The sequence below is a fragment of the Crocuta crocuta genome, unplaced genomic scaffold, assembly GCF_008692635.1.
Source record: "Crocuta crocuta isolate KB4526 unplaced genomic scaffold, BGI_CrCroc_1.0 scaffold28, whole genome shotgun sequence".
In the NCBI taxonomy this organism is placed as follows: Eukaryota; Metazoa; Chordata; class Mammalia; order Carnivora; family Hyaenidae; genus Crocuta; species Crocuta crocuta.
The window spans coordinates 2,558,225-2,584,570 of record NW_027533256.1 but is presented as its reverse complement, the minus strand read 5'-3'; the positions used below and the strand labels follow the sequence as shown (position 1 = coordinate 2,584,570).

The following is a 26,346-nucleotide window of genomic DNA, read 5'->3' as shown; positions in this document are numbered from 1 at the left end:
CCCCACCCCCCCCACCCCATGCAGGGTATCAAACTTTAAGGTCTAATGTTCTGTTGTATCAAAAGGTTAAGTGACTGCTGCCTCCGGTGAATCCTTATTGGTTTGCCCGTCCTCAGAGAACTGCTGTCCCTGCCTGGACCTCATTTGTCTTCTTCACCGCAGTTGCATCCAGGACCTAGCACTGTGCCTGACACCACATGTTTACTGGCTATTTGAATGAATGGCGTAACCTTTCCTGCAACCCCGTTTTACTCCTTCATCTCTGTTTCACCTTCCCTGCTTTTTCTGCTTCCAATTTTACCTCCATCCAACATACACCCTTTTCAACCTGCCGATTAAAAAACCAAACATCTTCACTGACTCACCTTAGCTAAGGGACTGAAACTCCTCAGTTTGATACCTAATGCCATTAAAGGATCAGGACCCTACCTTTCCAGCCTCACCTTCCCTCACTCAGTTTCACATTGTTCCTTCTTGCAACAAGAAATTGCTTCTAATCCTCAGGACCCGCAAGGCTCTATCCAGATTCCCACACATTCGTTGATAGTCCCCTCCCCCTCATGACACTAGGACTGTACGGGGGATTTTGCTTCATCAGTTCATGCCCACCCATCTCACCAGGAACTTAGAGAGTAGGGTTTAAAATATCGTTTTCCCCAGATAGATAACCAGTCATCCTAACTCAATGAATAATTTGCTTTTTCCTTCTTAATTTGAAATGTTACCTTTATCATAAAATAAGTGGTTTGATATTTACCAGATGTGTCTCTTAAAGTATCATTTCCCATTGATTTATTTGATTTGAGTTTCAAATACCGAATGTTTTACATTATTAGAGTTCTTTATAGTGCGTCTTTTTCTTCTTTAAAAAGTAGGCCCCGCACCGAATGTGGGGCTTGAATACATGACCTTGAAATCATGAGTCGCATGCTCTACATGCCAGGTGCCCCGTACTGTGCCCTAATACCTGGCAGGCCAGTCTTATAGGAAAACAGTATCTTATTTCGTTTATTTTGCACATCCCAAATGGCCATTAAGGTTGAACATCTTTTCATGTTTCGTGACCATTCAAGTTTTCTTTTTTAAGGATGTCCGGTTTATACCCTTTACTAATGTCGATTATATCTATCAAAGAATTCCTTCTTGCGGTGTCTACATGGGGTGTCTCTCCCAGTCACATGAGAGCACCCCCATTCACATGAGGCAGAACAAAGGAGACAGACATTTATTGAATATACTGCAAGGCAGCAGTGACCAGGACAACAGAGGAGAGACTGTCCACACAGAGGCGGTGGGTGGGGCTGTTCTTAAAGGGGGAAGGTGAGGAGGTATGGGTTTTTATGGAATCTTCCCTTTTTTGGTAGCTGTGGCTGGTTGTAAGTAACGCATCGGTCAGATAGGGCCTCTGGACATTTTGAGATGGGTCTCCTGATGGGCCCCTGTCTACATTCTATCACTCAAGCCTGTTGGCCTAAAAGCCAAGCTGTTATCCTTGCAACTCTTCCACCTTTACGGTTTCTTTCATATGAACAAATTTTTCAGGGGCGCCCCGGTGGCTCAGTCGGTTAAGTGTCCGACTCTTGATTTCGGCTCAGGTCATGATCACGGTTCATGAGATCGAGCTCTGGGTCCAGCTGTGTGCTAACAGCACCAAGACTGCTTGGGATTCTATCTCTCTCCTCGCTCTCTTCCCCTCCCCCACTCCTTTCATTCTCTCTCAAAACAAACAAATAACCTTTTTTTTTAAGCATGAAATTTTCAATTTAGACGCACTTAAAATTTCTAGCTTTCCTTCTATGGCTTTTACTTTTAGTATCTTGCTAGGAAGTTTCTTTCCCCTCTCTCAAAGGTTGTAAAGCTCTTTCCCTATATTTTCTTCATTGTCTTCAATGTGTAGGTACTAATCCATCCAAAAGAGAGACAGGAAGTGTAAAGGGTGAGAGACTTCTTTTGGAAGTGGAAGGGTGAGGAGTAAGTACTTGAGCCACCCTTGTTACCCATGAAGAGGGTGAGTTCAAAGAGAGGAAACCTTTTTGGAGTATTTTGATTTGCTCTTTGCATTGAGCTCTGAATTTTATTTCATTTTTTAAAATTTTAAGTGCTAGTGCTAGTGGGGAAGGAGCAGAGAGAAGAGAGAGAGAATCCCAAGCAGGCTCTGCACTGTTACCACATTCCCCATGTGGGGCTTGACCCAAGAACTCTGAGATTCTGACCTGAGCTGAGTCAGATGGTTAACCGACTGAGCCACTCATGTGCCCCAGAATTTTATTTATTTATTATTAAAAGAATTTTTTTATGTTTTATTTATTTCTGAGAGAGAGAGAAAGAGCATGAAGAGGTGAGGGTCAGAAAGAGAGGGAGATACAGAATCTGAAACAGGCTCCAAGCTCTGAGCTGGCTGTCAGCACAAATCCGACACGGGGCTCAAACCCACGAATTACAAGATCATGATCTGAGCCGAAGTCGGACGCTTAACCGACTGAGCCACCCAGGCACCCCTGTTTATTATTTAAAATATTTTTTTAACATTTATTTATTTTTGAGAGAAAGAGACAGAGTATGAACAGGAAAGGGGCAGAGAGAGAGAGGGAGACACAGAATCACAAACAGGCTCCAGGCTCTGAGCTGTCAGCGTAGACCCCAATGCAGGGCTCTAACTCTAGAGCCATGAGATCATGACCTGAGCTGAAGTCAGACGCTTACCTGAGCTTCACAGGCGCCTAGTGATTTTTTTTTTTTTAATTTCACTTTTGACAACCTCGCTATGAGGAGGGGATGGCTCTGATGTAGGACTTCTTCTTCTAAGAGGGAGTTATGTACCCCGTTTTAGCCACAAAATATCAAAAATAAGAATCACAGATTAAACCCTAACAATTTCTCCAAATATAAACACACTTATACAGTCAATTAAAAATGTAAAGTAAAAAAAAAAGCATCTTGAAAAATGTGCAGCCATTTAACTTCTTATTCTCCACATATCCTAAATCTCCCACATTCTTTCTCAAAATCTCTGGCATTTCAAGACTAAATTTTTAAAGCAGATTTCATATCTTATTCCAGTCCTACAGCTAAACTTTGCTGCTTCCAGAAATCTTTTGTATGACAGTTCTATACGCTTCAACTGGAGGTGAAGTATCAGTTCTGATTTTTGTTTTTTGGTTTTTTGGTTTGGTTTGGTTTGGTTTTTTATAAAATAAGCTAGAGACACAGGAAATAACGTATTCCTTGTTTTCCAAAAGGGATTAATCTGAGGTTTCCCAAAGTTGACGAGTCCTTTAGAAAAAGCAGAAATCAATTCTGAGCAAAAAAGTTAAGGTAAGCAATATTATATGAAATGGAAATCAAACACGACTCCATTTTTGTTACTTTAATAAACACGGTATGTCAATTCAAATATGCTGTTGTTTTTCTTTTAATGACGATAGCTTATATTGGTTAATAAACTTTTGAATTGTCTGGATATAAGAGGAGATATGAAACTTACTCTCATTGACATTGATCAAGAATTCCTTCATTCACACTTAGATGTGACCGTAACAATTCTCAACTCTGACCAGGCTGTGAAATAGAAACTAAGGCTGCCTCAGACACATTTTAGACCTACCCAATCCAATTCTCCAGGAGTAATACTCATGAACAGATCTGTAGGCTGCAGCTAAGTTGCCATTACATCATGTCATCTATTTCTCTTCTTCTATCTAGTATTTCGTTCATATTAACTTTTCTGAAGACCACACATTTTCTAGACAATGTACTACATACTTTCTCATACTGTTTCATGTATAAACTAAGATTTAGAGATGGACTGACTTTTAATATTTGATAACTCTGATCTGATCTGTATTCTTAACACAGACAAAATATTTTAATATTAATAAGAATATAGCAACTTACAGAGTAACTCACTTAGCTCAATGCTGACAGTGTAGTTAGTCAGGCTTCAGATATTTAAAAAAGTATTGGATTATTTCTTTTTTATTTTTATTTTTTTAATGTTTATTTTTGAGAGACAGAGAGATAGAGCGTGAGAAGGGGAGGGCAGAGAGAGAGGGAGACACAGAATCTGAAGCAGGCTCCAGCCTTTGAGCTGTCAGCACAGAGCCTGATGCAGGGCTTGAACTCACGAACTTTGAGATGGTGACCTGAGCCACAGTTGGATGCTTAATTGACTGAGCCATCCACGTGCCCCTGGATTATTTCTTTATTTACTCATTCAAGCTAAGATACCAGCATGAGTTTAATAATCTATGCTAAAATTGTCTTCTGCACTACAAGGAGGAGTTTCCATTTAAAGAATAATTGTTCTAATTCCATTTCCTGAATTCTTCTAATAGTCCTAATATTTCTTCAACTATCTGAGGTTTAAATATCGATTTCCTAAACTTATCAAGTGTGATAGAGCAAGTGAATATTGAAGATCAAGCTAAAACACTATTTGGGAATGATTTTTGTTTAGGCCATTTCTCCTAACTTTCTGAATGCCTCTGTGCTTTCTCTTCTCCCGTACATTGTGTTAAAGTTTAAGTGTGTTACATAATTGAATTAACACTTTCTAGAAGATTAACTAGCATCCCAAAGGAAATTTAACAGAATTTTTCACTTATCCACCTTAATCTTGACAGTTCAATTTGCCTCTCAGAACACTCTGAATTCCCAGAGATGGCTTTTAAATCTAGAGCCTCTATGTAGGTTTTTTTTTCCTTTTTTTCTTTTATTTATTTTTGATATAGAGAGAGACAGAGCTTGAGTAGAGGAGGGGCAGAGAAAGAGGGAGGCACAGAATCGAAGCAGGTTCCAGGCTCTGAGCTGTCAGCACAGAGGCCGATGCGGGGCTCGAACCCACAAATTGTGAGATCATGACCTGAGCTGAAGTCGGACGCTCAACCGACTGAGCCACCCAGGCACTCCTAGAGCCTCTATGTACTTAAGGGAGTTTCGCACCACTGAGAGTAGCTTTGGGGGTGCTGGGGAACTTGGGGAAGGTGTGAAAGGGGCTGCTTAGGAATAAGAATGCAAAGTAGGACCCCTCAGCCTTGCAGGCTTCAAGCACTATATATCCCTTACCCTGACTATGACTTCAGCCAAGTGGAGTGATTTGTTTGTGAAATAACAAATAGTAGATGACTACCATTTTAGTGGAAAGTTTTAATTTGTGATTCCCTGAGGCCGTGCAAAATAAAACACCCTTATTTATTCCCATACTGGAAGCCAAATTGCTTCTGGAATTTCTTCTGAGAAAGACCATCTAAGAACACTGATTTGACATACTAGTCTGAAATAAAGCCATTTTTAAATGTTTATTTGTTATTTTTGAGAGAGGGAGAGAGTGAGAGCATGCAGGGAAGGGAGAGAAGGAGACAGAGGATCCAAGGCTAAATTGCATATCAATTTAGCTTTTATTAAATCTCCTTTCAACAGTATTATAGAAAATATTTGAGGGGCTCCTGGATGGCTCAGTCGTGATTTCACGGTTTATGGGTTCAAGCCCCACATCAGGCTCTGTGCTGATAGCTAAGAGCCTGGAGCCTGTTTCAGATTCTGTGTCTCCCTCTCTCTCTGCCCTGACAGCAGAGAGCCCAATGCAGGGCTCAAACTCACGAACCGAACCATGAGATCATGACCTGAGCCGACGTGGGACTGTGCCACCCAGGCTGTGAAATAAAACACTTAGCAAATGCACTTTTATAGAGAAGAGCACTGTTTCTATGAAGGTTATTTTTATTTCTCAAGTATGTTCTTATTGATTAAGTTTTTGCTTTTAAAAACTGATGCTGAAGTATATCATGATGTTAAACGTGACTCAGAAGCTCATAAAATAAAAACCTGCCTATTCTGTCTGATTTCACATCTATTTTATTAATTTTTAAAGTAAGCTTTATGCCCAGTGTAGGGCTTGAACTCATGACCCTGAGATTGAGTCACATGCTCTACCAATTGAACCAGCCAGACACCCTTGATTTTACATCTATTTTAGTTAAAATATTAGGTATTTCTTTTTTATAAGTATCAGGTATTTCTGAAAGCAATCAATAGTGTCACCGTAATAACTTATTAATAAATTTCAATAAGCAATTTAAATGTATTAAATAGTAATGATTATTTGGAAATAAAAGGAACTTAAGTTTACCCTTACAAAGTCTAGAAAGAGAAATATCTTAAAAATTAGTAATTTTAACAGGTGCCTGGATGGCTCAGTTGGTTAAGTGTCTGACTCTTGGGTTTGGCTCAGGTCATGATCTCATGGTTCATGAGTTTGATTCTCTGCCTCCCTCTCTCTCTGCCCCTCCCCTGCTCACGCTCTATCTCTTTCTCAAAATAAATAAATAAACATTTGAAAAAAATTAGTAATTTTAAGATTGGTGAAAGATTTAAAGTGGTCAGGAAAACAAAGCATTTTCAAAACTGTCAAGTACTTAAGAAATCTCCATGATAAACAAGCAATATGCTACTTGCATATCAATTTAGGTTTTATTAAATCTTCTTTCAATGGTATTTTGGGGGTGCCTGGGAGGTTCAGTCGGTTAAGTGTCTGACTTCGGCTTAAGTCATGATCTTACAGTTTATGGGTTCGAGCCCCGCATCAGGCTCTGTGCTGACAGCACAGGGGTAAGTTGCTGAAAGGAAGCTAACACCACTGTCTCTGGGAAATGTGGGAAGTTACAAACCCAAGGTAATTACAAATCCAAGGAAATTCCAGGTAAATCTACCTATAGACCCTTGTACATAAGAATAACACTCTAACACATGTGGGAAGCCTGTGTGGCTCAGTTGGTTGAGCGTCCGACTTCAGCTCAGGTCGTGATCTCATGGTTTGTGGTTTCGAGCTCCGAGTTGGGCTCTCTGCCTCCTCTCGCTCTGCCCCTCCCCTGCTCATGTGCGTGCTCTCTCAAAAATAGATAAACTTAAAAAAAATCTAACACATGAAAAACAGACCTTCTCCTAACATTTGCGGGGTCCCAGGCATGAATATAAATGAAGGCTCACATATTACATGTCTTAACATTTAGAAGCTCTAACTGAAGACAACAAGGTGGTAAAGGAAATCTATTCCATACTCATGCCTTGACATTATGACCGTACCAGAATGCGGTGGTATGAGCAAAGCCTGCCTTCAGCTCCTGACCTAGCCCCCTCCTCCTATTTTGGACTCGAATCTATACCGCAAAGAACATTATACATCCACTTGTGGACACTTCATGTTTAACTTCTTAGAAGTGTTTAAGAAGTTGCCGGTTGGTTTCCACATCATAATTTTTAGGTTTCTGCAAATTTCTTTAGCAATTCCTCTGTCTCCACCTGTGCCTTAAATATTTTATTCCTTAAGGCTCTGTTTTGAGTCCTATTCTTGTTCACTGTACACATCTTCCCTAGGTGACAGCATCCATGTCCATGACTTAAATTATTGTCAGCAGGCCTGTATCTCCCTGGTGCCATGTTTTCCCAAGATTGTCTGATAACTACACTTGGAAGCCTCTCCCAGCTCAACATGACTAAAACTGATTGTATTCTTTCTCCCCCAACTTTGCTCCAGTCTTCTCTGCTTCTGTAGACAGCACCCCTCTCATCCGCGTTGCACAAGTGAGAAACTTGAGAGTTATTCTTTACATTGTCCTTTCCGTTACCTCCTTCCTCCACATCCAATCGCTAATTTCAACAAAGCCATTGCCTCAGTATCTCTCAAACCTATTCATTTATCTATGATCCCTATGGCCTCTATCTATATTGTTCAAACAACTGTTCGTTCTTTCTTTCTTTCTAAGAGATAAGTCTTTAGATTTTTTTTTTAATTTTTTTAAATGTTTTATTTATTTCTAGGAGAGAGAGAGAGAGACAGCGTGAGCAGGGTAGCGTCAGAGAGAGAGGGAGTCACAGACTGAAACAGGCTCCAGGCTCTGAGCTGGCAGTCAGCACAGAGCCCGACGCGGGGCTTGAACCCACGAACCGCGAGATCATGACCCGAGCGAAAGTCGGACGCTTAACCAACTAAGCCACCCGGGCGCCCCAGTCTTTAGATTTTTTAAATGTTTATTTATTTTTGAGAGACAGACAGAGAACAAGTGGGGGAGGGGCAGAAAGAGAGGGAGACACAGAATCCCAAGCAGGCTCCAGGCTCTGAGCTATTGGCATAGAGTCCAATGCGGGGCTCAAAGTCATGAACCGTGAAATCATGACCTGAATCGAGTCGGACGCTTAACCGACCGAGCCACCCGGACGCCCCTCAAACCACTATTATCTCTTGCCTTGACTCCTGCCACAGCCCCTTAGCTTAGTGCTTCTTCAACTTTGTCATGTCATGGGACAGGGAGGAAAGGACACTGTAAGATACTCTGAGATTAGTTGTGAAGGATTCGGAGGTATCTATTTGGGGCTTAATAAAAATATACATAATTGCTTTTCTCATACTATGTAATTTTGAAAAATAAACACGAAATATGAGACACAATGTTAAGCATTAAATGTATGTATCAAGTGTATTTCAAACCTTTAACAGGAATTCTTAATAAACTTTCCTTAATAAATGTAAGGTTTTAATATAAGATTTTCTGTGTAAAATGCCTACTATCAATTCCTGATCAAGACCTTTAAGGATGTTCTTGTACTTCTCGATGGGCGTGGAGCCTGTTTAAGATTCTCTCTCTCCCTTTTGCTCTGCCCCTCCCTTGCTCTCTGTCAAATAAATAAATTAAAATAAATAAATGAATAAATAAATAAATAAAATAAAAATAATGCACATCTTCCAGGCCACATAGCTTTAGGGGCACCTGGGTGGCTCAGCCGATTAAGCATCAGACTCGGTTTCAGCTCAAGTCATGATCTCATGGTTATGAGATCAAGCCCCGCATCAATTCTGTCTCTCCCTCTTTCTCTGCCCCCATCCCTCTCTTGCTTGTGTGCTCTCTCTCAAAATAAATGAGTAAACATAAAAAAACAATGTTCTCTTCAAACTCTTGATAGCCATCACCAAAGAGAAACTTGGTTTACAGAAAGAAATGAAAAAAGTCTTTAAATATTTTTAGAACCATTAAAAAATTTTTTTAATGTTTTTTATTTATTTCTGAGAGAGAGAGAGAGAGACAGTGTGAGCAGGGGAGGGTCAGAGAGAGAGGGAGATACAGAATCTGAAACAAGCTCCAGGCTCTGAGCTGTCGGCACAGAGCCCGACGTGGGGCTCGAACCCACGAACCATGAGATCATGACCTAAGCCGAAGTCAGACGCTTAACCGACTGAGCCCCCCAGGCGCCTCTAGAACCATTTTATTTTTTAAAGTTTATTTTTTTATTTTGAGAGCGACAGAGACAGCATGAGTAGGGAAGGGGCAGAGAGAGAGAGAGAGAAAGAGAATCCCAAGCATGCTCCATACTGTCAGTGCAGAGCCTGATGCAGGGATTGAATCCACAAAACTGACTGAGCCACCCAGGTGCCCCATTTTAGAACCACTTTAAAATTTGCAACAGTTGGAATCATATTTCAGACTCTAGCAGCTCTTGTGGGTCTGGGTGGCTCAGTCAGTTAAGTGTGCAACTTCGGCGCAGGTCATGATCTTGCAGTTCATGAGTTCCGGTCCCACATTGGGCTCCACGTTGTGGAGCCTGCTTGGGATTCTCTTCCTCTCTTTCTCTGCCCCTCTCCCATTAGTGCACACACTCTCTCTCTAAAATATATAAATAAACTTAAAAGAAAAAGAGACTAGCAGCTCTTCCTCTGCTTTAAATACAGATATAACATTTAAATTTCAAATCTCATGTAATATGAATGGATTTTTAAAAAGTATTATTTTTGAGAAACAGAGCATGAGCAGGGGAGGGGCAAAGAGAGAGAGGCACAGAATTTGAAGCAGGCTCCAGGCTCTGAGCTGTCAACACACAGCCCAACTTGGGGCTCGAACCCACAAACTGTGAGATCATGACCTGAGCCAACATCAGGCTGGCTTAACTGACAGCCACCCAGGCACCCCAATAGGAATGGACTTTTAAGGGGCGCCTGGGTGGCTTAGTCGGTTAAGCGTCCGACTTTCGCTTAGGTCATGATCTCGCGGTTCGTGGGTTCGAGCCCCGCATCGGGCTCTGTGCTGACTGCCAGCTCGGAGCCTGGAGCCTGTTTCAGTCTGTGACTCCCTCTCTCTCTGACCCTCCCCTGCTCACGCTATCTCTCTCTCTATCTCAGAAATAAATAAAACATTTAAAAAAAAATTTAAAAAAAATTAAAAAAAAAAGGAATGGACTTTTAAAATCATATCACATATTTCAAAAACAATGGAGACTTTTTCTGAAGGACACAGAGGCGCCATCAAAGCAGTTGCCTCGCAGCTAGCTTAGCTGCAGGAGGGAAAAATAAAACATGAGTTAGCGGCAGACAGAAATGTCAATTACGTGTAACGTCAGAGAATGCTTCAGAGCTGCACCTGCCTGTGCTCCCCAAAGACCACCTTTACCATTCACATTGTGGGCCCCTGGAACACACACCCTTCAAGCAGGTCCACAGGCTGCAAAAGACCTAGGATGAAGACGTGGGGAGTAAAAAATACAGAATAAACTCAAATATTTGAGAAACACATGAATTTGGGGAGATATTCTCCAACAGTATCACTGAGTTGCTAAGGAGTTGATTATCCTCTGTGTGCTGCAGTTTTGAATGTAGTACAATAGAAAACAATTTCTGAACTTCCTGGAAGGAATAATATTTGATCAGGTTGGGTTCTTTTGATTCTAGGGTGAGCAGTAAAGATAGCATTGCTAGGTATAGAGCTCAACCTGAACAGACATATGAATAATGAACAATTTGCTGATTTGCTGAGACGAAACCCTTAAAAAATTAACTATTTATTTATTAGGGGAGGGGAAGAAGAGCACAGAGAAAGGGAGAAACAGGATCTGAAGCAGGCTCCAAGCTGTCAGCACAGAGCCCGATGTGGGGCTCAAACTCACAAACTGCGAGATCATGACCTGAGCCAAAGTCAGACACTTAACCAACTGAGCCACCCAGACACCCAAGAGGAAACCCTTTTGAATCTCCAGCTGACATCTTCAGTTGACTGTGTGTTCTTTTTTATAATTAAAAATTTTTTTACTTAAGTTTATTTATTTAAAACAATTTTAATGTATTTTTTTTTCCTGAGAGAGAGAGAGAGATAGAGCCTGACGTGGGGCTCGAACCCACGAACTGTGAGATCATGACCTGAGCTGAAGGTGGATGCCCAACTGAATGAGCCACCCAGGCGCCCCAGCTTTATTTATTTTTGAGAGAGCAAATGAGCAGAAGCTGGGGAAGGGCAGAGAGAGGGGGAGACACAGAATCTGAAACAGGCTCCAGGCTCCAAGCTGTCAGCACAGAGCCCAACACAGGGCTTGAACTCACAAACCATGAGATCATGACCTGAGCCAAAGTCTGACACTTAAGTGACTGAGCCACCCAGGCACCCCCTAACTGTGCGTTCTTTATGAATGGACATAAACTACTCACATCTGAGTAAAGATCTTTTGTACCTTCATCTGGATTCCTTATGTGCACATGATAGTCTAATGGTAAGACCCTTGGTTATGACCCTTGGCTCAGAGCATGACAGTGGAAGATACGAAGTTAAAACCTGGCTTCCCATAGCTCTTTGACCCTAGCTATTTTGCCTTTCCAACAGCGTTTATCCTGAGATATTTCTCCTATTATCTCCCTTGCTGCAGACTAATACCAGGAGAGATATACTGAAAAACAATAGCCTAAAATTAGGGAAGTTCTTTTTTATTTATTTATTTTTTTTAAATTTCTGAGAGAGAGACAGCATGAACAGGGGAGGGTCAGAGAGAGAGGGGGACACAGAATCCGAAGCAGGCTCCAGGCTCTGAGCTAGCTGTCAGCACAGAGCCCGATGCAGGGCTCGAACCCACAAACCGTGAGATCATGACCTGAGCCGAAGTCGGACGCTTAACCGACTGAGCCACCCAGGCACCCCTAAAATTAGGGAAGTTCTTGAAAGCTTTTGGTAACATAAAGGTTTGGTTATAACTGTACTTTGTAGAGTACTGTAGGTCAGATTTGATAAAGGGATTGCATGTGGGGTTGAAGTGGTAGAACAGAGGAGGGAATGACTGAGGTAGGCAGTAGAAATTAAGCCATGGTTTAATCTAGAAGGATGGGAAGTAATGTTACCCCATCAATAGAACTCTTGGCAGCTGGCTAGCTAGGAGGGCAGCCAAAGGTAGGCAGGAGGGAAGCTGGATTCCTGGAAGAAGGAAGTGGCTGTTAACACAAACAGGGGAGCCTTGGTGAGGACTGACTTTGTGGATAATAGCGGACGCGTCTTTTAAGTGTGGTGTGGCACTTGTAGGGGTGACCAGCAGGCAAGTGGAGGGAGGCTGAGGCTGGAGACATTCAGGCTGGAGTCATCCAGATGGAGGCAAAAATTGAATCTCAAAAGTACTATAAATACAGAGAAAAGATCATAGGAAAAACCTGTGTCTAGGGGACAAGAAGTAAAAGCTGAGAAAGCACAGGTATTGACAGAGAAGAGAATCAACAAGGTGGTGGGTGGGAAAGAATTAGTACTAAGAAAAGCTGTCTAGGACTGGTAACGCCAAAGTTGACGGGCACCGTGATTTATCCAGGAAATGCACTGCGTCACATATGCTGGAATTTATTGTTTCAAAAATTTATCTATTTATTTTGAGAGAGAGAGAGAGCGAGTGCAAGCATGAGTTGGGGAGGGGCACAGAGAGAGAATTCCAAGCAGGCTCTGAGTTGCCTGCACAGGGCCCCACGCAAAGCTTGATCCCACGACCCTGGGAACAAGACCTGAGCAGATATCAAGAGTCGGACACTCAACTGGCTGAGCCACCCAGGTGCCCTGTGGAATTCATTCTTTTTTTTAATGTTTATTTTTTTTTAGAGAGACAGGCAGAGCACGAGCAGGTGAAGGGCAGAGAGAGAGGGAGACACAGAATCCGAAGCAGGGTCCAGGCTCTAGGCTGTCAGCACAGAGCCCTATGTAGGGCTCAAACCCATGAAGCATGAGATCATGACCTGGGTCAAATTCTGATGCTTATCTGACTCAGCCACCCAGGCGCCCTTGGAATTCATTCTTTAAACCATAGCTCAAGGGCACCTGAGTGGCTCACTCAGTTAAGCACAGGACTCTAGATTTTGGCTTAGGTCATGATCTCATGGTTCATGGGTTCAAGCTCCACGTCAGGCTCTCGGCTCACAGAGCAGAGCCTGCTTGGGATTCTCTCTGTCTTCCTCTGTTCCTCCCCTTCTCACACTTACATGCATTTGTGCTCTCTCTCAAAATAAATAAATTTAAAACTAAAAAAAAAAAAAAGGTAGACCAATACACTCATGTTAAAAAATGAGGAAGGGGCGCCTGGGTGGCTCAGTTGGTTAAATGCCTGGCTTTGGCTCAGGTCATGATCTCGCAGTTCGTGGGTTCAAGCCCCGTGTCGGGCTCTGTGCTGACAGCTAGCTCAGAGCCTGGAGCCTGTTTCAGATTCTGTGTCTCCCTCTGTCTCTGATGCTCCCCTGCTCACGCTGTCTCTCTCTCTCAGAAATAAATAAAACATTGAAAAAAAAATTAAGGAAACAGAAACTTGGCTGTTCCCATGTCAACCGAAGAAGTTATGGAAATATTCCACACCTCATGGAGTCGTTGAGTGCCAGAACATTTGGCTACCACTTGAATTCCAATAGTCCTGCCCACTTACATGACTTTGGACATTTCTATGTGTTGTTTCCTCTTCTGTGTGAAGGACAATAATCTACTGTGCAGAGTTCTTTCGGAATTACACTTAGCACAGAGCCTGACACAAGTTTTATAATCAAAACTTATAAAGCACTATAGGCCTGACACTTTACCAGTGCTGTTATTATAGGTAGGTATTAACTCATTTAATCCACCCAAAAGCCCTAAGGTAGTATTAGATATATCCCTATTTTACAGATGGAGAAACTAAGACCCCATCTAAGACTTAATACCTAACTTAGTGCAGTTCCCTGATGTAAACTTCAACCAAATAATTGGACTTTCTTGGTCAGCCCCTTACCCTTCGGCAGGGAGACATTGCCTAAAACAACACAATCCTTGCTAACCAATTCCTTTTATTTAATGCCCTTTCTCTGTCTTAAAACAAACGAACAAAAAACACCAAAAACCAAAAAAACCCTTTCTTCTCCGCAACTCCTTTTGATTCGCTAGATGGGTGCTGCCCCATTCGGGAATCCTTCAGTAAAGTCAATTTGATCAATTCCTCACTTGGATTTTTGTTATTGAATACTGACTAGTGTAGGCTTACGTCACAAATCAGTGGCACAGGCAGGGCTTAAACCCAAGTCGTCTATTCCTCAGCCTCTGCTCTTGAGTGCTGTGCTGTATGGTTCATACATCTTCGCTAATGAAGAGGAAGAGCGTCCATTCATTCAGGCTCGCGGTTACTGGAGGCGGAAAGCACCATCTGTTCCAACACTTTCCTTTTAAGCCCGGGGAAGTGCCACACACGGGAGGAGGGGGGTGTCTTCCCTGCGAGACCTTGACCCGTCCCTGTGGCCAGAGCCCAGCAAGCCTCTCCGAGCCTCCCAGCCCGCAGGTGCCTCCGGCGGGCGGGAGTGAGGGGGGAGGAGCGCTCGCCCAGGCCCCGCCCGCCTCGCCTCCGCGCGCGCCGCGGAGCGCGCACCTCGCAGTCCGGCGGCCGTGCTGCAGCTATGGGGACAGTGGCCGGCGGTAAGGCGCACTTCCAGAGGGGCAGTCTGTTCTGGTTCGCCGTCATCATCCTTTCATTTGGGTATTACACGGTAAGGGGAGCGGCCGCTCGGAGCGCGGGTCCTTCGCCAGCCCCGGGGGAGGTGCAGGCGCAATGCGGCTCGGAGCCCAGGGACAGGGGACCAGGCCCGGGGAAGAAGGCGCAGGCGCGCTCCTGTGCCCGCGCCTTTCCCGGGTTCTCTAGGTCCTGAGAAACCGGCTCCCCGGGCTTTGTCGGGATGGGGGCGGGGGCGGGGATGGTTCCCCACGCCGTGATTCAGCGTATAGCTCTTTCAAGATGGTGGTGATGAGGTCCGAGTCCGGCAGGGCTGCTTCTGCCTACTTCCGTCGAGCCAGACGTCTGCCCTCGCTGGTCACCGTCCTGGGACTGGGCTATTTCGCGGTGAGGCGTCGGGAGGGGCCCTCCAGGCCCCCGTAGGGCGAGGGGCGCTCGGGCCGCGAGGTCCGCGCTTGCGCGCTCCGCGGTTGCCTGGGTTACTAGCGTAAGCGGAAGGTCTGTGGGCTCGCGGGATGGTTTCTGCTCCAGCGGTCCCGCCTTTGCGTGCTCGCCCCTCTACACTTCCTACGGTGTAACCGAGCGTGAGTAGTGCTCACCGAGGAGAATTCACGTAGACAGGCTGCCGTAGGCCTGCCGGCTCAGGACAGGGCTTCCGAAACCATGTTTGAGACAGTTGGAATGGTTTGGGAAACGGGGATGCACCTGAAGAAGGGATAGAGAGGATGTAAATGTTATGGCATAGATATGGGATCAGGGAGACGAGATCCCTGCTGAGAGGAGGAGCGACTTTTGTCTCGCCGACAGTTCTTTTAGAAAGATAATAGGGACGCCTGGAAAAGCAGGTTGGGGACTAGGTTGGTGTAATTTTGAAAAGAGGCAAATGTATTTGAATCTTGATCGGGAGATCCTTGGACACTGGGGCTTAGAAGTGTCATGTGTCCACAGTGGGGTTTGTCGTCAAATCTGATCTCCTTGGCTCCGATTTCCTCATATGTACAATGGAGGGATTGAACTGGAATTTTTCAAAGGTGCAATTCTATTCTGTGGTTCTGGGTTCCTGACTAGTTAGAAAACAGATGGAGGAAAGCTTTGGGGACTTCAAACTGGGATATTGTAGGGCTGCCAGGTGCTGCCTTTTCTATTCCTTTTGGTTTTGGAGGGTGCAGTGATATTTTAAGCTTTATTTAAATTTTAGATGGGTAACAACATAATGAGAGAAGTAGGACTGCTCTTCTTGCCTGAGCTCTGAATGAGACAATACATTTTGGACCTGTTGGCACTTACTATTCTCAGAAAAATCCGGCAGAGGTTACAACATAGAGACAAGTTGATCCAATTACACAAACCTAATGTGATTAGATAGTTGCTGTTAGCACTTCACAGACTTGACTCACATATTTTTCAGCTCCAGAGAGGTGGATTTAGAGGTTTTAGAGGTAGGAAAAGTGAAAGAAGAGGAATTCTTCTTTCTAAGGAATTCTAAGTTAAATGGGGGTTTGGTTCAAGCCATAGCTTCTGCAGTAAAGAAGCTAGCCAGGGCGTGGAAACTTAAACTTATTAATAACCTGCATAAAATAATGTTTTGGGTGGAATTAATTAAGAATAGAAGTCATCCAGCCCGGACACTGAGTCTGATAACCACATAGCTTCCTTGGTGTAAATCTCCCACCAGAATAGCTTTTAGGAAATGTTCGGTGGAGGGGCGCCTGGGTGGCTCAGTCGGTTAAGCGCCTCACTGTTGATTTAGGCTCAGGTCATGCATGATCTCACAGTTTTGCGAGCTTGATCTCCACATCGGGCTCTGTGCTGACAGTGTGGAGCCTGCTTAGGATTCTCCTTCACTCTCTGTCCCTGCCCTGCTCGCACTGCCTTCTATCTCTCCTAAAATAAATAAATAAAACTTAAAAGAAAGAAAAGAAGGAAAGGAAGGAAGGAAGAGAGGAAGAAGGAAAATAGAAATGGAGAATGGAAGCCCAGGTGACTTAATTCAGTTTCCTTGGTCTTTAGTTGTTTTTGTAGAATCAGGATTATTTCATGGTTTCTCTCAAAAATAAACATGACCTGATTTCAGTGACCTAATAGGTATTCTGTGCCTCTGATTCTTTTTCAGTGGGTTGTCTTCTGGCCTCAGAGTATTCCTTACCAGAGCCTAGGGCCCCTGGGCCTCTTCACTCAGTACTTGGTGGACCACCATCACACCCTCCTGCACAATGGGTAAGGAGAGCTCCGGAAGTGGGATGTGGCCCTTGCAGCTCCAGCCCTACCATAGACCTGGAAGGCCTGCCCTTGGCTTTGGATGTCTAAGAGTGTTGCTAGTTCACGTTAAGGCGCCTTTCTTTTTGAGGTTTCTGTGTTTGATTTCATCAGCAGATAACCGTCACCTTAAGCTAGGATGACTTTTGTTTCAGGTATTGGCTTGCCTGGCTGATTCATGTGGGAGAGGCCTTGTATGCCATGGTTTTGTGCAAGTAAGTGTTGGGGGTTTTTTGGGTTTTTTGTTGTTGTTGTTTGTCTTTTTNTTGGGTTTTTTGTTTTTTTTTTTTTTTTTTTTTTTTTTTTTTTTGCAAGTAACTGTTTTTAATAGGTCTTTGTCATTTTTCTCTTGGTATCTGATATAAGTTGAGAGTACCCACATTTAAATAATTCATGCACTTGTAGGCCAAGAGCATTCTCAGGGTAGGGTTGAATCTCCACGCCAATACTGAGCCTAGCCCAGAGGCAGTACTTGGTAAATATTTAACAAATGGATTCATTTCATTTGTGTTGGCTAGTCAGTTATAGTCAGTTATTGAGCAACTTAATTTAGATGGTTTTTCTCATTTTTAAAATATTCTCTGAATAGTTCCAACTAGAACAAAATATCTGGAGTTTGCTTTCTAGTTTGAAAAAGAGCCAAGTTAGGGGCACCTGGGTGGCTCTACCCGTTGAGCGTCTGACTTTGGCTCAGGGCATGATCTCACAGTTCGTAGGTTTGACCCCCATGTCAGGCTCTAGACTGACAGCTCAGAGCCTGGAGCCTGCTTGAAGTTCTGTGTCTCCCTCTCTCTCTACCCCTTTTCCCACTCATACTCTGTCTCTCTCTCTCAAAAATAAACAAACATGAAAAAGTTTTTTTTTTTTAATAAAAAAAGGAAAAGAGCCGAGATATGGACGTAGGCCAGTGACTCTCAGTCCTAGTTTCATGACTGAGTCGCCTAAGGAACTTTCTTGAGAGATCCTGATTTGGTCTTGCTTCAGAAATGGGACTATGTTATTTGTTTTCAAGCTCCACAAATAATTCTGGGTTAATTCTGCAAATTAAAAATGAAAAAGCCTCTGGGCTAGACCCCACTCAGCAGATGCCAATGTAAGTTAATACTGTGTGAGCATACTTGGAAGGATTCTCTTTACATTAGTACTTCTGTAAGCACATCGTACAGACAGCGTGCTGGCGTGGAGCAGTAGTTACTGTCCCACCAGATTTACTTTGCAACTAATTTTTTTCTGGTCGAGATGAACTGTCACCACCGTTATTGTTGTATTCTAAAGGTGAGAACTAACATACTTTAGAACAACTGTTTTAATAGCAGTTAATATCTATTGGGTGCATACCTCTCCAGTTACACTCCCCCTGTAGATTGTTGTCCACCTCTCCCCTCCCCACCCCCCCAGCCGTGGATGAAATCTGAAGCAGTTCCGTAGGTTTTCCCGTCCACTCCAGGCTGTTGATTAAATCCATTAAGTTAACCAAAGTCAAAAGTGTCTGCTGTCATCCAGCTGGGGCTCAGGAGCCTGCTGCAGGGAAGAGAGTGTGGTTGGTGTCTTCTCTCTCAGGCCATCCCTTTTTCCTATTTGATAGCGACAGCTGCTTGTGGCCTGCCATGGTGGGAGTCGTTGGGGGGAACTGGGCACTGTCCTCCTTGTGGTCAGGCAGCTGCGGGCTGTGGCTGTTGCATGCCCGGTTTTGGCTCGTTTTCCCTGGCAGAGCCCCGGTGGATTTTTGAGAAACCAGGCCATCGCTGCGGACCTCCCTTCTGCATTTCCCCTGATGGGTCCTTCAGATGCCGCCGCCAGCCTGCCTCTTGCAGTTGCCCTTCAGGATCTGTGAATGAGGGGAGTTTTTCTTTTACTGAGATCTCTTCTACCCTTCAATTAGGGCCTCTGGGGCAGGGCTCCTTTAAAGCCCGCCCATGCCCATGGCCTTCTGCCAGATCTGGAGGGCTCACAGTAACAGCTTCCTTACCCTTCCAGTGCAAGAAATCTGCAGATACATGCACTTCCCATTGCGGCCTTGTATCTTTGGTCTCCCATTAGGCAAGCTATACCTGAGTCTTTAAGAATAGCTTTTTTAATATTTATTTATTTCTGAGAGTCAGAGTGAGACAGTGCAAGCGGACGAGGGGCAGAGAGAGAAGACACAATGTGAAGCAGGCTCCGGGCTCTGAGTAAATGTTCAGCACAGAGCCCCATGCGGGGCTCGAACCCACAAACCATGAGATCATGACCTGAGCCAAAGTCAGACATTTAACCGACTGAGCCATCCAGGCGTCCCAAACTAAACCTGTGTCTTTAAGCTTTAGAATCAGATAGTAATCTCTTCCCCTAAATTCCAGGGGACTCAGATCAAGCTCTTTGGATGGTTCTGTTGAAGCGATTCTTTGAGTCTGACTTGTGACGGGAAATGCCGTAGCACTAGTAGCCCTGCGCACTGGCCCCTTCCGCCTTGTGTTGGAACCTTAGCTTGGAGGTGTGGTCTCACTCCTCGAATTCACAGTGTTGGAGTATCTGACACCTGTACTGTTACTGGCATTTGGAGTCTCTTGTGAAAACCAAAAGACACAAATTTAACATCGTGCTATCCGAGTCTCTGAAGGGTAGCCGGGGAGCAGGCATGGAGAGCTTAGGTCACTCTTCCTATGCTCTTGAAATTCTTTTTTCATGGTCCCACATGTTGCAGTATGTCACTTGTCACTGTACCTCAGAATAAATACTCCATTTGCATTATGAATGAATGAATGAATGAATTTAGGTGAATGTATATATGTAACCCCCAAATCATACTACCCAGCAATAAAAAGGAATTGGTGAATCCCTTTTAACCAGAGATAAGATGGGACTCTATGTTTGACTTCATAGCTACCATAATATATATAAATATAGACATAAACTCTTCTATCACTTTTTCCATTGTCACATATGCCTATTTTTCCATGTCTACACCTATAAATTTGCCTCTGTTAGTGCATAGTATTCTATTCTATGGCTGTGCCTCACTGTATTCACAAATCCCCCCCGATGGACTTTTAAGTCTCTAGTTTTTTATTATTGTAAATAGCACTGAATGAACATGAATTCCTCATATCTACTGGCCCTTGCGTTGTTGCTGATTAAAGGGAGATCTTTCAAATTTTGCACCCTGTTTTTTCTAGCGTCATGTAGACCTCCTCTGTCAGAGTAAGGAAGTTCCATCCTGTTTCTAAGTTAGCTGAGAACTTGTGTTCAGAATCAGTGTTGTAATTTCTCAGATGCTTCTGCATGTATCCAGATGATCATATGATTTTTCTCCTTTAATCTGTTAGTGTGGAAAACAATGTCATTTCTACATATACTCTTCTAAATTAGAAGTCACCCACATGAGACTTCTTTATTTACAGATGAGACCAGCAAGCCATTCATTTCTGTTAGGCCCTTTTCTTTTGAGCTGTTTTAAGCAGTTTGAATGGCCATAGCCAGGCGTTTATTATTTTTGTGAGCCAGGCTCTTGACTAAGCACTTTGTGTATGTCATCTCCTAAATCATCCCCAAATTTGCTGGGATAAACACTGATACTTTGGTTTTTCAGAGGAGGAAGCAGAGTCGAGAGAGGAGTGGCTTGCCCCGGCATCACAGCTTGTAGCTGGCCAAGCTAGGATTTACATTGGGTCTACCTTCAAAACTCTTCCTCTAAAGGCATCCTAGTGCTTTTTAACGCTTTCCGTTCATCAGAGTCACAGGGGAAACAGTTTTATAATTCCATGCCATAGGCAGTAGCCAGCTGTGACTGAGGTGAGAGTGTACCATCCTAAATGTACAAGAAAAATGAAAATAAACTAACCACGTGAGTTAAGAAACTGGAGGAAAATGGCAAAAATAAGCCTAATGAAAGTAGACAGAAGGAATCCTTTTTTTTTTTTTTTTTTTAAAAGAAGACCAGGGGCACCTGGGTGGCTCAGGCGGTTAAGCATCTGACTTCGGCTCAGGTCATGATCTCACAGTTCGTGGGTTGGGCCCTGCTTTGGTCTCTGTGCTGACAGCTCAGAGCCTGGAGCCTGTTTCAGATTCTGTGTCTCCCTCTCTCTCTGCCCCTCCTCCGCTTGTGCTCTGTATTTCTTTCTCTCAAAAACAAATAAACATTAAAAGAAATGTAAAGAAATAAATAATAAAAAAAATTAAAAATGCAAGACTAACTCTTAGGAAACCATAACATTAAAATTCTGGTGGTTAAGTTTCTCTCTTTCTTATTTTTAGGTCTAAAGGCATCACGGACGGTCGGGCTCAAGTGCTCTGGTTCCTACAGACTTTCCTCTTTGGGGTGGCGTCTCTCTCCATCTTAATTGCTTACAGACCGAAACGCCAAAAACAAACTTAAGGAAGATATTCAAATGCTTTCCCTACACTTTTGACCTTCAACTTCACAAGGCAAGGAAGCTGCTGACTTTACTTGATGTTTCTACTTCCCAGAAGTTTAAGACCCTCTAGTTAGTCATTACTTCATATGCTCTGGTTGAGCCCGACTCATGACAAGGAAGGATTTAAGCTTCCCAGTTCTGCAGACAGGGTTTCCAGCTGCCTTCTTGAGGTCCTCGGCAGTGCCAGGGCTCATTCTATCTGGTGTAAGCTGTGCACTAAAATTCCTTGTTGGTATAATTTTGTTCCCACCTTCTGACTAAAATACTACACTCTTTTCACCCCATCTTAGCTTGTCTTTCCCCCAGTTTACTGCACCTTTCTGAACCAAGACAGAGTGACATTTCCATAACATATCAGTTCCACGCACAGTAGGCATCTGTGAGGCAGGATCGTATCCTCTCGAACTTGCTTTTCTCTCAGCACCAAGAAAGATCAGAAAGATGAGCAGATGCATGGAATGGGCCAGGCTGAGCAGCGACATAGAGGCACAGAGGACACGCCGGGTGCCGAGAGGAGAGGACTGGGGGACGCCTTCTCTGGTCTTGCCAGCCGGAAGCCAGCCTTCCCTCCACGCACCCCTAGGGCACAGCACTCTGGTGTGCAGGGGTCTGAAGGCCGCTGCTGGGTTGCTGCTGCTGGTCAGGCTCACATCTTAGACAGATTTTTGTTTTGGCAGCTGGCCCATTGCCTTGCCCACAGGTGTCCTAGCAGTGTTTTCTGGATGAAGGACGGAAACTGATGTAACTTTGCACATGTTCAGCGTCATTCCTGTGGTTCTGTGGAAACTGCAGAACCCACTCAGTGGACTCTTTTCTCCGAGAGGCACAGGACCGCCCTTGGCTGGTGGTGTCACCTTTATGTGGGCCCCCGGGTGGGAAGGCTGTATCTTTTTCCCAGACTCTAACATCTCCCTCCAGCTCTGGCTTACTCTAACACGGACATTCCTGAGCTAGAGTTTCTAACTGGAAGCTAGCGACTACCTCTCCCATTCACCTGATGGGACCTTTTTACTACTGACTGGTCACAGCAGGAGGGTCACTGCCTCTGCCCCCTGACCTTGGCACAATGACCCAGTCACCCAGGAGCCATTAAGGTTCCTTTCCAGGAGGACCTGTTCTCGAGGGACTAGACCTTAGTTTTCCTTCTATGATGCAGGAGGGCATGTTACCTGTTTTAAGCAAACATTTACGAGAGGCAGCCCCCTCGCCCCGAAAGAGGCCCCAAGTAAGTAAGAGTACAGCCCTGCAAGGTGATGGACTATGAATTGTTTCTGGTGGCGATCACTTTCTACAACTAAATTTCAGTTTTTCCAGTTGCCCTGGTGGTGAAGGGGTTGCCTTTTGGTGAAGAGAGAGGTTTTTAATCATAGGGTTAAACACCATGGAAACCTAACCCAGATTTTTTAAAAGCATGGCCCTCTCAAAAGAGAAATAGTAACGACGATATTACGGTGATGGCGACAGCAACGATGTGGCAGATTATTGAACGAAATGGATTGACTTGAATAAATGCTGTGAATTGCCTTCTGTTCAAATGTTCTTTTGTATGTCAGTCTTGTTATTGCCACACATTTGATTCTACTCTTTTCCAAGGGGACTCTATTCATGGAACGGTTGGTACAGTTCAAATATCAAGGCTTTGTTTCCCACTCATAAAGGCATGTAGAGCGGCAGGGCCTATGCTCCTCGTTATGTTTGTAGAGCTGCCGGGAACCCACTTACCTCCACACACAAAGCCGTGGGTGGACGTGAGTGTCTCCTTTCACCGCAGGATTGCTCCCCTTTTGTTTTTGCTTATATATCTTTTTTTTATGCTTATTTATTTTTGAGAGCAAGAGAGACAGCACAAGCAGGGGAGAGGCAGAGAGAGGGAGACACAGAATCCGAAGCAGCTCCAGGCTCCAGCCTGTCAGCACAGAGCTGGACATGGGGCTTGAACCCACCGACCAAGAGATGATGACCTGAGCGAAGTCGGATGCCCAACTGACTGAGTCACCCAGACGCCCCTCACTTATATTTCATTCAGCATCTGATACAGCCTATGCAGCAGGCAAGAGGAATATTTTCACTTTTTTAAGCGCCAAAAGTATAAACTCCTATTATCTCAGTTGGGGTATTACCATGGCTTACAGCAAAAAAGGATCTTAATAAGTACGTGGTGTAGACCATTTTGTAAGGCCGTAAACTACATCCCATAACTTCACATCACACAGAGAGGCCAGACCCCAACTGGTTCTTGTGTCTCTCCCCTCCTCTGCAGCCCAGGAGCATAGAAATTAAGTCTGTGGGGCAAGAAAACAAATGCGAGAGCTGTTGGCCTTGTGTGGCAGTCGTGATGGTGATATGGGAGAGACATGCTTGTTGTGTTTGGAGGAGAAAGGACCAGAAGCATCTTAACGGAAGCAGCCGTGGAAGGCAGACAAACTAATGTGTTTTCTTCCTCACCCCCAGCCCCTCTCCCAGAGATCTTGGGAACGTAAGTAGTTTGGAAGAACAAAAAAGAAAGGACTAATGGAAAAAAACTAATGACCTCACACTTTCAATAGTAACAGGCCAGTTTATTATAATTTCTCCTTGTAAACACTCAACTTGTTTAGGACTCCAGTCTGCGTCTAAACATGCTTTTTCTTTTTTTTAAATGTTTTTATTTATTTCTGAGAGAGAGACAGCGTGAGCAGGGGAGGGTCAGAGAAAGAGGGAGACACAGAATCTGAAACAGGCTCCAGGCTCTGAGCTGGCAGTCAGCACAGAGCCCAGTGAGGGGCTCGAACCCACGAGTTGTGAGATCATGACCTGAGCCGAAGTCGGATGCCCAACTGTCTGAGCCACCCAGGTGCCCCAAAACATGTTTTTTCAAGCCATGGTTTTAAAACAAGACTTGGGCGTAAGAGTCCTATTCCAGACGTGTAAAGAGGTTCTTTAGCAAAACAGCTGGCCACCTGCAGGCGGTACGTATTTACACGGAGGGACTGAAGACACACGCAGTCCAAGGCCCTGCTGTTGAGATTAACGAACACTGCAGCCACGTTTTTAATCTTTGCCCGGACACTTCCTGGAGCCTTGTTAATTAAAGCTCTTAGTTTAGCAAATATTGATCTGCCCCTTATTGGCACAGGCAAAAAGATGGTAGTAAGGCAGCTGTACGCGTACACCTCCCTGCAAGCCGCCTTGCCCACCTTAAGTTGGGAATTCTGGTTCTTTCTTTACCAAGGCTGGACATCCAATTGTCACTTCACACTTCTCTTTATGAGAAAGAACTTTATGTGGAACTCTGATTCCACCGTGGATGTTTGAAAACCCTACTCAAAATACTCTAATTTCTATGAACATTTTAGGATGGCTTCTAGGCTTAATAGGATTGAGTTTACCCGTTGCCTCCTTTTTGTTTGTAGTGAGTCACAAAGGTGGATTAGGGAAAAAAGCCTTTGGCACCCTCATACGGGTCAAGGGAATGTTCATGAAGTGTCCAGGGTGAGAGAGTGCGTTGTGGGAATGGATTCACACGGGGATCCATGCTGCAGTAAAGAGCCAGAAGGAAACAGCGAGCACCAAGCAGTTTCCTAAAGGGAAGGTGCCCTCCCAAGGTGGGAGAGCGGGCCCCTAGGTTGTTTGGGGTTTGGATATTATTGGGTCTCTCTGGGCAGGGAGCTGAGACACACAGTGGGCGGTCTCTAAAGGAGGCTGCTGTCCATTGAATGGGAAACTCCTCCCACAGGTTGGGGGCTCACTGCCTGGTTTTAGCGGGATCCCCGCTTCTCTGCTGGCGGGGCTGGACCGGCAATGCCAATGTGTTATATTGAATGCCTTGAATGCCGGGATTACCCTGGGGCCCAGGTGGGAGAGGGGAGCATGTGTCCTGGACCTGTGGTTCTTTATGTGTCAGGCCCAAGGTCGTGGAAGCCTCAAGGTCAGGGTGTTGAGCTCCTAGGATTATGCGTAGCCTTTTTTTTTTTTTTTTATCGCCATCCTTGCCTCCAGCTCATGTCTCTGTCTTTCCCCTTCAGGGACTTGGGACTCTGCCTCCGGGAGTTACTTTCACTTTTTCTTTGTACCAACATGTTGCACAGGACGTTCCTAGTAAATAGAACTTAGTTGATAAAAACTGCCACCAAAGTTTTGGTGTTGCTATAAATGACAGCAATGGCATCTATAAGTGTTCCCTAACCCTCAGGCATGTGGGGGCCACCCCCGCAAGGCTGTTCATGTCTGTACTAGACATGAATTCATTCTAAGAAATCTTCGTAGGCAAGAATAACTATGAAATACCCTGCCTGGCTTGTTCCTTATATTTTTTTTCTCTGATACATATGAGAATAAAGCACAATTATTACCTAAATTGCCATGCACATTAATGATGATGCATTCAGCAAACTGTTAACATTTTAAAAGCATTATGCTACTCAATGATACTCAAGTGTGGCATTTCACCTGGCTCCAGCCACACGATTTTAGGCAAGTTTGTCACTTTCCTGGACCTCGGTTTCATCAATTTTACATTGCGGCTGGGATGAAAGAATGAATGATAAACCTAAGTGAAATAATCTAGATAAAGCAACTTCGTAAACTGTAACGTACTGAACAATAGTTTTACTGGAAGGTTGGTAATCACCAGTGATGTGTCCTGTGCTTCTCAAATGTACCCACGTAGATGGGTCGTGTGAAACTGCGCAGAAAATGCAGGTTCTGTGTGTGTACGCATGTGTAGAGGGCGAGGGCGGGCAATCGGGTAAGTTACCTGGTCATGACGTGAAATTGAAATAGTTCCTTTTTGAAGGGGAAATAGACCAATCAGTTTAAGAAAATAATTGGGATGATAGAACATGAGCTGGGGAACTAGGTACAACTCCCAAAAAATCAAATACAGGATATATATATATTGCTTTTATTTGGAAATTTTCAAGCCTGCAGAAAAGCTGCAAGACGAGTATAGAGAACATCTATATACCCTTCGCCTCCCGGG

General features: G+C 44.2%; 1 protein-coding gene across 1 annotated transcript; it reads left to right on the top strand.

The window, feature by feature from the left end:
• The first annotated feature begins 14,640 nt into the window (after nt 1-14,640).
• Nucleotides 14,641-22,925, top strand: TMEM254 (transmembrane protein 254). The gene is made up of 4 exons (XM_077746482.1): nt 14,641-14,773; nt 16,850-16,953; nt 17,148-17,207; nt 21,226-22,925. Exons 1-4 carry the CDS (start codon nt 14,684-14,686, stop codon nt 21,344-21,346), a joined length of 375 nt encoding a protein of 124 aa, XP_077602608.1. The 5' UTR covers nt 14,641-14,683; the 3' UTR covers nt 21,347-22,925.
• Nucleotides 22,926-26,346: the final 3,421 nt, after the last annotated feature.

What these genes read in the sequence shown, in the direction of transcription:
- TMEM254 (XM_077746482.1), top strand. Translation starts at nt 14,684, where the DNA reads ATGGGGACAGTGGCCGGCGGTAAGGCGCACTTCCAGAGGGGCAGTCTG. An exon ending in TTTCATTTGGGTATTACACG is followed by an intron (nt 14,774 to 16,849) that starts GTAAGGGGAGCG and finishes ATTCTTTTTCAG; the next exon opens with TGGGTTGTCTTCTGGCCTCA. An exon ending in TATGCCATGGTTTTGTGCAA is followed by an intron (nt 17,208 to 21,225) that starts GTAAGTGTTGGG and finishes TCTTATTTTTAG; the next exon opens with GTCTAAAGGCATCACGGACG.